Genomic DNA, 13597 nt, shown 5'->3' on the forward strand with positions numbered 1-13597 from the left:
TGGCAAGGTTCAGGCCACATACATTGGTTATGTTTTTCAATGCTCTCTTATGTTAGGAAAACTAACGGCCCATAACCCTTCTAAAGGCGTTTCATTTATTAGGACTATTGAAATTTAGATGAAAAGGTGACCACGCACCCCTCTCACAGAAAATTTAAAAAAGCCTATGACAACTTCATGAGAAAACAAAACTCATATAGAGTAAAAGCCCGTCTGCTCTCCCTTTTTCTATTACAATCAGGTGCCTGGTTATCCGCAGCCCCTGTCTCAGTGCTGCCCATGCTGCCTTTAGATATCGACTGGGTTATAAATTGCATAAAACGCGAGAAAATGTCCAATTTGTAAATCTGGAACTATAGATGTAATGGCTCGTCACAATCGTATATAAGACCAATTCATATTAATTTGCCCGTGAGTCCAGTTGTCCCCCCATCCGTGAGCAGAACAGTTCACTGCCCGACTACCACTCCAGACAGGGCGCCATATTCTTACCAGTGTGGAATCCAGCTCAGCCAGCAGCTTTAGGTTTTAACATTACTTCTCCCTTGCAATCAAGCCTAATCACTAAGGCGGCGGAGAAGAATGGGTTCTCCTTGTCAGCTGCGCTCAGAAATGTAGCGAAGTTGGATTTCAATTTGTTTTTTGGCCTTCGTATAATTCGGAAGATTTTAAGAGATAGTTCGTGAGACCATTGAGCCAATCGCCATTCTGGCTGATAAAGGAAGCTTGAGGTCTGTTGGTTACCTTTAGCATTCAGTAAGTTATCCTAATCAGTCTCCATTATAGCTACTTGCGGGACTGCAATCATGCTGAATGCATGAGACCTTAGAATAGAGGCCAATATGAAACGCGAGCAAACCTTTGTATCTTTATCCCACGCTTTACAGGGGAGTGTCCTGTGAAACTTTTGTCAACTAATGAGCGGGATCAATCAGTGCTGATAGGTTTTTGACGTCTCACTCAGCTGAGAGTGGAGCGCAAAATTTTTGTGTTTTATCATATGTGAGTCGTTGCGGAAGCGATTCTGTTCATTTTTTGAGCTGAAGTGATAATAACAACAATGATCAGCTGCGAACCAATATTTTGCACTTATTGGTAAACTAATCATTTTTTCTTGTGTACTCTTGGGAACAAATCTGCCAAAAAACAAACTAATAAAGCATTTGGTAACAAAATGCCGAGTAAACGAAAAGTCTGCATCATTTACAAACATTTCGGCTCCCTTTGAGTCCTCCTAATTTTGCTTATAAAACCGAGAACTGAAGTCATGAGTTACTGCTAAGATGCCACCTACAAGTTAAGATCAAACACACTTATTTAGTTAATATTCAAGCTAACACATAGGGATATAAGGGTTGGGTTGGAGTAAAGAATTGACTTGATACAATATGAAAAAAAATAAAAGTTCTGTGTGTTTTTTTCCGACCATGCTGCACGATGGGTTAATTTCAAAATGATAAAAACGGTTTTTTTTATCTTGAAAAACTGTTAACTGAGTTAGATCTAAAATTGACATTGCCATTGTTTTCTAGACCAGGGTAACATAAAATTCTGGGCAATGGCCCAGAACTTGTGGGATTTTAAGATAGCGTGATTAGTGATGGATTCGAGTGAACGAAAGTCCGAGCGGAGATATTGGGTTGTCACTAATTCAATCTTGTTTCGTCTGATCATAGGGAGTTTTGGCCTGGTACTCAACCTGCTTTGGAAATCCGCTCACTGTATCGACTTCTTCTCATGGTCTCAGCATTCTATATTTTTTCTTGATCTTCATACTCCGGTTTTGGATAAAACCACGGAAAAAAACCCACAGAAAAAACCCTCTACTGGGCTTATTTTTCAAAGTTTTTAGCGATATTTGTATTTGGAATTTATAAGTTTAGATGCAAAATATATCAGTAAATTGAGCATTAGCTCAACATAAACTTAATCAAGTGCAGGAGAGTAACAGCAATAATATAATAGACTGAATAAATTAGATCTGTTGGCACTATTAATAAGAATGATCAACACACAATAGCCTTCAGCTCAACGACAAACTTAGAATCTTGACGTAAACTTGAATCTTACCAACAAAGATGTTGCTTTCACAACAAGTTCAATTAGTTCTATTTTTACCTCTACTCTCGTTATATTTCTGCCGTGAGTTTGACACGGACCAAAGTTTGCGGAAGCAAAAAATTTCAGACCGTTTTCAAACGCTAATTATCAATGGATACCCGAGCGGTAAAAGTCGTTTCTTCGCTTATATTGGATTCAGTGCTCGGTACAAGTTTTGCGGGGGTGCTGTTATTGCCAAGTACTGGGTAATAACTGTGGCACTTTGTTTGTACCTCAGCGATGGAAGTATAGTTCCTGGTTGGTACCCTTTTCGTGTAATTCCCACCTCTCCTGAGGTTCCAAACTCCAAAAATGAGATGAGACAAGATAACCAGGTGGTTAAAAGTTTTCATGTTCTCTCATAAATCATAAGAGCTCAATTTCAGGAACCGGGGTCGAGACGGATCGTTAAGTTATAAGATCATATAAGATTCTTACAAGTTCTTATAAGGCGAAACAATGTCTTACAACATTTCCCTCCAAAAAAAATTACAAGTATATATAAGTTTAATATACGACTTACAAGTTATTTCATTCGAATCACCTGATTTACTATTTCTGATAAGTTTACAAGTGACGTACAATAAACATGTTATCCCGTCAACCCATATGCGTATATCTTGTCATAATTTTTAACATTCTGATTAAAATATCAAGTTTTGACACGACAACCACTCTGCTTGAGCTAAAGAATAATATTGAAGACGTAGAGCAATATTTTTAAGTTCAACAGAGAACCTCCAGGTGAATAAAAAACTGGTATTTGAATCTGGCAAAAAAATATTAATTAAACTGGCCGAAAATAATATCAAAATTTAATTAAAATGAACATATAAAAAATTTTTGCTTACAACGGGCATTAAATATGTATTTTATTTTTCTAAATTTGGGGTTAATTAAATATCGTGCTCTAGAAAAAACAAACGGGATCAAATCTCGACAGAACAAACTTGTAAAAATTTTTCAAGATAACCATTCAATTTGACAATTTCTCACAAGTTTATCCTTCAATTTGTAAGTACCTAAAAAATAACCAGCTATTTTAAGACATATGTCAGATCGCATTAGATAAGATTTCTTTAATTAAAAAAATCACCACATATTTGAAAAACAGAAATATCTCTAACCAAGCTCTCAATAAAATCTCAAAAATTTAATCAGAGAACAAAAAGAGTTCAATTATTCGATAAAAGTTTACTGTTTTTTGATCTGCAACGCATACGGTGTTGTACTACGGTCTTACAAAATTGTTATAAAGATTATGTCATAGCTCCTCTTATAATTTAATATGTTAATTCAAAAGCGTTCACATAAAATCCACGGTATGAGCGTGTGTACAGATTGTAAAATGCAAAAATTTACGTTACGTCTTTCATAATAAGTCAAAGTTTCGGAGGCACCAGGGAGGTGAATTGAGGGATATATCTTAAAGAAACAAATTACCAAACAAAAGCATATTGAGCTGTCAAAAAATTTCAATAACTTAGAAAAGTTGTGTGCTGGCATCAGGCCAAATTCTAAATATTTGATCGGTAAAATTTAGAAATACACAACTAGAGAGCGGTTTTTGATTTTGAAGTCAGTGAGATATTTTGAAGAGAACCTGAGTTTGAAGTGAAGAAACAAAGTATTACCAGAGAGAAACACAAGAAAACACAATGAAAATACCACCAAGCCGATCACTCACAACCTCCTTAGATAGTTACAAGAAGCGGACATTAACAAAATAACAATCTCATGTAGAGTCAATGATCCGCTCGAGCTGGCATATTGTCCGGGTCAACCGACCCACCTCGGCGTCTTTGAGACCGGAAAAAGCATCATTTGAAGGTTTTTGAGGTTTTGTAAAAAAAAGACATCCTCAATACAAAATAGGGGAGTGATTTGATTCATAACGGACAAGTTTTCTGTGTTATTCATTTAGAATCGAGGAAGAAATGTTTCAGTGGTTTTCGAGTTCTTTCAAGCAGAAAAAGGTTTTTTCAAGTAGGTTTCATTAGCGTTTTGTAAAGAAAATAGTAACATTAGGAAAGCCTTTGCTGGATTGAGCTGAAATTGGTAGAGAGACTAGTGTCGATCCGAGTGTCGGATTTGAGCTCAGTTCCCCCCCCCCCCCAACTACCGCACGCCAATGCGGCGATACGTAAGATTTCATTTGGTCGTGGAGTATTTGTTTTTTATTTATATTTTCTGGAGGATTAGTAAAACTTTCGAAAAATTTTGTAATGGTGATTTTTCAGCTTCCAGTTGCAACTGGAAGTCAGTGGATGGCTTCATTTGAGAGCATAAAAAACATAAAAAAATCTTTTTAACTGGCTAATGACTTTGAAATTTTAAATATATGATAACGTCAGACAGAGCTTTTGGGTTTCGGGAATCAAGACTCATTGAAAAAAAGCAAATGCAAACGACTTGCAACCGATATCACTAAGACAATTATTATTTGCATGCCACTAACTGGAAAACTAAAGTTTCTAAATATATTTACCCTATGAGGTTTTGAGCAACGGAATACGAGATATGACCTTTTGAAAATTTGATCCAAAATGGAACACAATGGAAAGCTGTGCGCAGTTGTTGCTGATGTCTTCTTGGCATGAGTTAGATAGCAAAATATAGTGGACTTTCCCATCTGGCTGGACTTTCCGCGACAACAGTTATTTTTTATTAACTTGACCTCTCATCGTGAAGCTTGACCCGTGGATGTCATATTTTGGGTTTTACAAACAAATTGTTCTTTTCGGTCGGTTTCAGCTTAGTTAAGTGCTTGAACAGGTTGTATTACAGTGGAGGTCGCCTTCTTTATTTTTCGGGTTAAATTTAGTTGACGGAGGGTTTTTTGACAAAGGTTGATGACAATTGGTTGATTTTGAGAGCTGAACTGGAGTAATAAGGGCTTTCGAAAAGTACTTGAAATGAAATGTGAAATGTGTGTGATAAATGAAGTGGGTTCGTTTAAATGAGATCACAAAGGTCGTTCACTTGAGATAAGGCGAAAGCGAACTATTGTTGACAGCTGTTGAACGACAGAGCATAGTTCGGCATTGATTTGTTTGCACAAGAAAAAGAGACCTTCTAAGAAATTTCTCTAAGATAAATTTTTGATCACAACGCGCATTACATATGAGTTTTGTTTATCTGAATTTGGGGTTAATTAAATATCGTGCTCTTGAAAAAGAAACAAGATCAAATCTCGACAAAACAAGTTTGTGAAAACTTTCCAGCAAACCATCCAATTTGCCTAGTTCTCACAAATTTATCCTTCAATTTGTAAGTACTCACAAATAAAGCAGCTATTGTAAGAAATTTGTCAGATCGCATTAGATAAGATCTTTTCTAGTAAAAAAATTACCAAATATTTGGAAAACAGTAATATCTCAAACCAAGTTCTCAAAAACAATCTCAAAAATTTAATCAATTTAATCAGAAAACAGAAGGAGTTCAATTATTCGATTAAAGGTCAGTGTTTTTTTATCTGGAACGCATATGGTGTTACAATACGGTCTTACCAAATTGTTATAGAGATTATTTCATAGCTCCTCTTATATATTTATATGTTAATTAAAAAGCGTTCACAAAAAAGCCACTCTATGAGCTTGTGTACAGAGTGTAAAATGCATAAATATACGTTAAAGTGGCAATTGTAACGTAAACTTGTGCATTCTACATTTGGTGCATATACAGCATTTACGTTAGATGAGTTAAATCAGATTATTTAAGTTAAAATAGGTATTCGAATTTAGTGCACTTTTATAATAAGTCAAAGTTTCGGAGACGCCATGGAGGGGAATTGAGGGATACATCTTAAAGATACAAATTACCAAACAAAAGCATATTGAGCTGTCGAAATTTTCAATAACTTAGTCAAGTTGTGTATTGGCATCAGGCCAAAGTGTAAATGTTTGATCGGTAAAGTTTAAAAATTCACAATTACAGAGCAAATTTTGATTTTGAAGTAAACTGGATACTTTTAAGAGAACCTGAGTTTGAAGTGAGGAAACAAAGTATTACCAGAGAGAAACACAAGAAATCACAATAAAAATACCACCAAGCCGATCACTCACAACCTCCTTAGTTAATTACAATAAGCGGACATTTACCAAAAAATAATCTCATGTACAGTCAAAGGTCCTCTCGAGCTGGCATATTGTCCGGGTCAACCGACCCTCCTCGGCTTCTTTAAGACCGGAAAAAGCATCATTTGAAGATTTTAGAGGTTTTGTAAAAAAAAAAATGGCAAACTCGATACGAAATAGGCGCTTGATTTGATTCAAAACGAACAAGTTTTCTGTGTTATTCTTTATAGAATCAACGAAAAAATGTCTCAGTGGTTTTGAGTTCTTTCATGCAGAAAAAACGGCTTTTTCAAGTAGGGTTTCTTGGGGTTGGTTAATGTAATTAATAACATTAGGAAAGCCTTTGCTGGATTGAGCTAAAATTGGCAGAGAGACTAGTGTCGATCCGAGTGTCAGATGTTGAAGTCGGATTTGAGCTCAGGCTTAACCCCACCCAACTACCGCACGCCAATGTGGCGGCTCGTAAAATTTCAATTGGTCGTGGAATATTTGTTTTATATTTATTTTTTCCGGAGGACTAAAAAATCTTTTTAGCTGCCGAATTAAATATATGAAAATTTGAGAGAGTTAGTGATAAAATTACCCAACCCAGTTAAATCTGCTGACTCGGTTTCTTTTGTGAGTTTTCGGGTTTCGACAATGAAAACTCCTAGAAAAAAATGTAAAATGCAAACGACTTGCGATCGATATCACTGAGAAAATGATTATTAGCATGCCACTAACTGGCACCCTACAGTTTCTAATAAAATTTACCCTATAAGGTTTTGACCCACAGAACACGAGATATGACCTTTTGAATATTTGATCCAAAATGGAACACAATGGAAAGCTGTGCGCAGTTGTTGCTGATGTCTTTTTGGCATGAGTTAGATAGCAAAATATAGTGGACTTTCCCATCTGGCTGGACTTTCCGCGACAACAGTTATTTTTTATTAACTTGACCTCTCATCGTGAAGCTTGACCCGTGGATGTCATATTTTGGGTTTTACAAGCAAATTGTTCTTTTCAGTCGGTTTTAGCTAGGGGAAGTGCATTAACAGATTGTATTACAGCGGAGGACTGTTTTTTTAGTTGCCAGATTTAATTTAGTTGACGAATGGATTTTCAGCGACAACAGTCATCTTGTATTAACTTGATCTCTCATCGTGAAGCTTGAACCGTGGAGGTCATATTTTGAGTTTTACAAAAAAAATTGTTCTTTGCGGTCGGTTTTAGCTTGGGAAGTGCATGAACAGGTTGTATTACAATTGAGGGCGCTTTCTTTTAGTTTTCGGGTTTAATTTAGTTGACGAAGATTTTTTTGACAAAGATTAATGACAATTAATTGATTTTGAGAGCTGAAATGGAGTAATAAGGGCTTTTGAAAGCAATTTTCTTTGTTTACCTAGCAAAAAGTAATTGAAATGACATGTGAAATGTGTGTGATAAATGAAGCGGGTTTGTTTAAATGAGATTAAAAAAGTCGTTAATTTGAGATAAGGTGAAAACGAACTATTGTTGACCGCTGCTGAACGACAGAGCATAGTTTGGCATTGATTTGTTTGCACAAGGAAAAGAGACTTTCTAGGAAATTGTCTAAAAACAATTTTTGATTACAACGGGCATTAAATATGTATTTTGTTTATCTAAATTTGGGGTCAGTTTTTTATCGTGCTCTAGAAAAAACAAACGGGATCAAATCTCGACAAAACGAATTTGCGAAAATTTTCCACGATAACCATTCAATTTGCCAAGTTGTCACAAGCTCATCTTTCAATTTGTAAGTACTTACAAAATAACCAGCTGTTGTAAGATATATGTCAGATCGCATTAGATAAGATTTTGTCTAATAGAAAAAATTACCAAATATTTGAAAAACAGTAAAATCTCAAACCAACCTCTCAAAAATAGTCTCAAAACTTTAATATTAGAACAAAAGGAACTTAATTATTTGATAAAAGTTCAGTGTTTTTTATCTGGAACGCATACGGTGCTGCACTACGGTCTTACCAAATTGTAATGGAGATTATGTCATAATGCCTATTATAATTTTACATGTTAATTGAAAAGCGTTCACAAAATAGTCACGCTATGAGCGTGTTTACTTATTGCAAAATGCATAAATTTACGTTAAAGTGCCAATTTTAACGTAAACTTGTGCATTCTACACCTTGTGCAGATACAGCAATTATGTTAGATGAGTTAAATCAGAATATTTAAGTTAAAATAGGTATTCGAGTTTAGTGGTCTTTCCTAATAAATCAAATTTTCGGAGGCGCCAGAGAGTGGAATTGAAAGATATATCTTAGAGAAACAAATTACCAATCAAAAGCATATTGAGACGTCAAAAAGTTTCAATAACTTAGAAAATTTGTGTTTTGGCATCAGGCCAAATTCTAAATGTTTGATCGGTAAAATTTTGAAATAGAGAATTAGAGAACAATTTTTGATATTGAAGTCAGCTGAATATTTTGAAGAGAACCTGAGTTTGAAGTGAAGAAACAAATTGTTACCAGAGAGGAACACAAGAAATCACAATAAAATACCACCAAGCCGATCACTCACAACCTCCTTAGGTAGTTACAATAAGCGGACATTAACCGAAAAACAATCTCATGTACAGTCAATGGTCCTCTCAAGCTGGAATATTGTCCGGGTCAACAGACCCTCCTCGGCGTCTTTAAGACCGGAAAAAGCATGATTTGAAGGTTTTTGAGGTTTTTTAAAAAAACATGGCGACATCAATACAAAATAGGTGAATGATTTGATGCAAAACGAACAAGTTTTCTGTGTTATTCATCATAGAATTGAGAAAAAATGTCTCAATGGTTATCGAGTTCTTTCATGCAGAAGAAAAATCTTTTTCAAGTAGGTTTCATTAGCGATTGTTATAAGTGATAAAAATACCGAACCCGGTTAAATCTGCTTACTCGGTTTTTTTAGAGTTTTCGGGTTTCGGCAATCAAGACTCATTGAAAAATTGCAAAACGCGAACGACCTGCAATCGATATCACTAAGACAATTATTATCTGCATGCCACTAACTGGCACCCTACAGTTTCTAAATAATTTTACCCTATGAGGTTTTCAGCAACAGAACACAAGATATGACCTTTTGAATATTTGATCCGAAATGGAACACACGAAAGCTGCGCGCAGTTGCTGCTGATGTCTTTTTGGCATGATTTTGATCGCAAAAATTTGTGGATTTTCCTATCTGGCTGGACTTTCCGCGACAACAGTTATCTTGTATTAACTTGACCTCTCATCGTGAAGCTTGAACCGTGGAGGTCATATTTTGGAATTTACCAACAAATTGTTTTTTTCGGTCGGTTTTAGCTTGGAGAAGTGCATGAACAGGTTGTATTACAGTTGAGGGCGCTTTCATTTAGTTTTCGGTTTTAATTTAGTTGAGGAAGGCTTTTTTGACAAAGGTTGATGACAATTGGTTGATTTTGAGAGCTGAACTGGAGTAATAAGGGCTTTCGAAAGCAACTTTCATTGTTTACGTAGCAAAAAGTACTTGAAATGACATGTGAAATGTGTGTGATAAATGAAGTGGGTTCGTTTAAATGAGATCACAAAGGTCGTTCACTTGAGATAAGGCGAAACCGAACTATTGTTGACAGCTGTTGAACGACAGAGCATAGTTCGGCATTGATTTGTTTGCACAAGAAAAAGAGACCTTCTAAAAAATTTGTCTAAGATAAATTTTTGATTACAACGCGCTTTACATATGAGTTTTGTTTATCTGAATTTGGGGTTAATTAAATATCGTGCTCTAGAAAAAGAAACAAGAACAAATCTCGACAAAACGAGTTTGTGAAAACTTTCAAGCAAACCATCCAATTTGCCAAGTTCTCACAAATTTATCCTTCAATTTGTAAGTACTCAAAAATAAAGCAGCTATTGTAAGAAATTTGTCAGATCGAATTAGATAAGATCTTTTCTAGTAAAAAAATTACCAAATATTTGGAAAAACAGTAATATCTCAAACCAAGTTCTCAAAAACAATCTCAAAAATTTGATCAATTTAATTAGAAAACAGAAGGAGTTCAATTATTCGATTAAAGTTCAGTGTTTTTTTATCTGGAACGCATATGGTGTTACAATGCGGTCTTACCAAATTATTATAGAGATTATTTCATAGCTCCTCTTATATATTTATATGTTAATTAAAAAGCGTTCACAAAAAAGCCACTCTATGAGCTTGTGTACAGAGTGTAAAATGCATAAATTTACGTTAAAGTGTCAATTTTAACGTAAACTTGTGCATTCTACATTTGGTGCATATACAGCAATTATGTTAGATGAGTTAAATCAGAATATTTAAGTTAAATTAGGTATTCGAGTTTAGTGGTTTTTCCTAATAAGTCAAATTTTCGGAGGCGCCAGAGAGTGTTCTTTTCGGTCGGTTTTAGCTTTTCGGTCGGAGGCGCCAAATTGTTCTTTTCGGTCGGTTTTAGCTTGGGGAAGTGCATGAACAGGTTGTATTACAGTTGAAAGCGCTTTCTTTTAGTTTTCGGGTTTAATTTAGTTGACGAAGGTTTTTTTGACAAAGATTGATGACAATTAGTTGATTTTGAGAGCTGAAATGGAGTAATAGGAGCTTTTGAAAGCAACTTTCATTGTTTACGTAGCAAAAAGTACTTGAAATGACATGTGAAATGTGTGTGATAAATGAAGTGGGTTCGTTTAAACGAGATCACAAAGGTCGTTCACTTGAGAAAAGGCGAAAGCGAACTATTGTTGACAGCTGTTGAACGACAGCTGTTTGGCATTGATTTGTTTGCACAGCAAAGAGAGACCTTCTAACAAAATTGTCAGATTAGAAAAGTAAGATGCACTGTTTATCTATGTGACTAAGAGTTAACTTAAGTTCAAGTGTCGGTTGAGCTTAAAATTGAAGAAACACACGTAACGAGAAAAATGTAGTAAGATTATAAATAGAGAAAAGTGCGGAGTCTGAGAGCAGTTGGTTTATTGGGACTAATTTTTCAAAAATAGTTCGTAAAGCAGAGAGACGTTTTGAAAGAGTTTTTGTGGTTTTATGTGCAAGAGCAGCTGAGATACTGCGAGCATTTTGGCGTAGTTCATTTGGGAAGTGAACCTCGAATGTTGAGTTACTATTTTTATTGCATTTACTATTATATATTGTCTTGGGATTGTTATTTGAGTTGAATTGAAACTAATTTGCCCCAACTCTGTGATTATTATGACAAAATTGATATTAGGAGCTTCATTAAGAACCTACTATTTTTCGGACAATTTAACTTTGAACGGCGTACAAGAGTGGAAGAGGGGAAATAACTGAGTAACAAAATATTGCTTGCATCATAGATTCTGATCTTTTGGTTTATTTTGTTTGATCGATCTTCTGGGCGAAAAATTCCAGTTACTGTGCAGCCTAGAGGAAATTCAGAAGACATCACAATTGAAATAAGTCATCTTGCTCTTTTTTCTGATCTATATAGATTTCACGGGTTGGATTCTCTGAGAAATCCATAGACAAGCTTCCAATGACAAAATGTTTCTACGAAATTACTGAGAATTTCTCATTAATAACACCGAAATTTTTCGTGGATCATATACCCTAATCATTTGCAATTTTATAAAAAGCAATTTGAAAATTTTTTTTTATTATTAAATAAATAGCTAATATTTTTTAATGTTTTTTTACGGTGAATGTCTTTGAATCAAACTATAATTTTCAGTTGCAATTCTTTGAAAAGCAAATTGACGTTTTTATAAAACCATGCTAGATCGCGTTGTGCTTCCACTTCGTTGGATTGTTTTGGTCGAAATTGATCCTCTCAAGTTGTCCCAAATTCTGCTAATAGATCAGCTGGTCAATTTGCAGCTGTCTTTTGGTCATGTAAAATGATTAAGGGTTTATAAGTATCATATTAAATATATATATATATATATATGTTTACATATATATATATATATATATATACATATATATTTATATATATATAAATATATATGTATACATATATATATATATATATATATATATATATATATATATATATGTATATATATACATATATATATATATATTAATATATATATATATATATACATATATATATTATTTATATATAAATATATATACATATATATATATATACATATATTTTTTTATATATATATATATATATATATATATAAAATAAAAATTTTGAGCAGATACGTATATAAGTTGAGTTATCGATCCCGTATATTTTGTGAAACTTTAGGTTCAAAAACTACACACACAGAAGTTTGAGCTGAAAAAAATTAATGCAAATAGAGCTTTACACAAAATTTTTGCTAATATTCAACATTATCCTTGCATTTAACTTGACATTTTTTTTAAAATTAAAAAATTACTGCGCTTTTTATTGCGTATGTCTGAATTAACTATTTCGTATAACTGGCTTTTTCCCGCTTAAGGAAATATCTACCACTTCAAATACAATGTTATCGTGTTGTTTTTTAGACCACTTGCTGAAAAGAACCCGTCTTAAAGTGCAGTTAAGTTAAAATTCCCGTACCAGCATATCCGGTTATCCCACCTATGCTTATGGCTTAGAAGACGCCCGTTATTCTGTTAAAATTCCCGAAGATGCCCTGCGCAAGAGATGGAGAATATCTTGCATGGTCTTGTAGCAGTTTAGCAGAGAAGATTGATTATCCTTTAAGTTTATCCTGTTAAAGTAAAAGTTAAAGTCTGAAAATTTTTTTCGGACTCTTATTTCAAACCCAATCTGCTCTCCATAATTCGTTTTGACGAATGATCTTTCATTTTGCTAGCAAAATTCCATCATTAATTCCGAAATTTGTTCCCACATTTTTCGGGAAGTTTACTTCAGTCCCATTCTGCCCAAGGTCATCATTTTTGATGCATAATCTTTCATTTTGTTCTCATAGTTCAACAGTTATAATTGTGAAGGCTTGAAGAGCTATAATGATGAAAATTTTTAGACCAAGTAAACAAAGTTTAGCGGAAAACAGCAATTTTGGGTACGCCAACAAGAGTTAACAATTTACTGTCGATTGCTTTCTGAAATTTTTTGAGTCATCCACAAATAATTTACTTTCTACAATTTAATAGCAACAATCATTTCTCTGCAGTTATTTCGCAAAAAAATACTGCAGTTTTATTGAAAAAAATGATGGAAAACAACCTTTTCAGCATAAGCTCATCCTGATGCTGGGACTGCTCTGAATGATTGTCTTGTAACAGACTCTTACGAGAATATGCATTGTCTTACAAGACTTTGACATAATCTTACAAGATAAACATGCGTCTCACAAGATCTAATAAATAATTTGTTTGCAAGAATCTTCTAAGATCCTCTAAGATGACAATCCAGTCTCCTTCTGGGCTCATTCTTACTTGATTACTTTAGAAATTTTTTGTATTTCAAAGATGAACGGTTATATGAACTGATC

At 34.3% G+C, this 13597-nt stretch overlaps 1 protein-coding gene across 1 annotated transcript in view; it reads left to right on the forward strand.

The window, feature by feature from the left end:
- The first annotated feature begins 2014 nt into the window (after positions 1-2014).
- LOC142351703 (chymotrypsinogen B-like) overlaps positions 2015-13597 on the forward strand; it is a 42779-nt gene continuing 31196 nt past the window's right edge. The window contains exon 1 of the mRNA XM_075403847.1: positions 2015-2358. Within this exon, the coding sequence (XP_075259962.1) occupies positions 2079-2358 (280 nt within the window). The 5' untranslated portion in view covers positions 2015-2078. The remainder of the gene's footprint in view (positions 2359-13597) is intronic.

The sequence above is a fragment of the Convolutriloba macropyga genome, chromosome 13, assembly GCF_964194025.1.
Source record: "Convolutriloba macropyga chromosome 13, txConMacr16.3, whole genome shotgun sequence".
In the NCBI taxonomy this organism is placed as follows: domain Eukaryota; kingdom Metazoa; phylum Xenacoelomorpha; order Acoela; family Convolutidae; genus Convolutriloba; species Convolutriloba macropyga.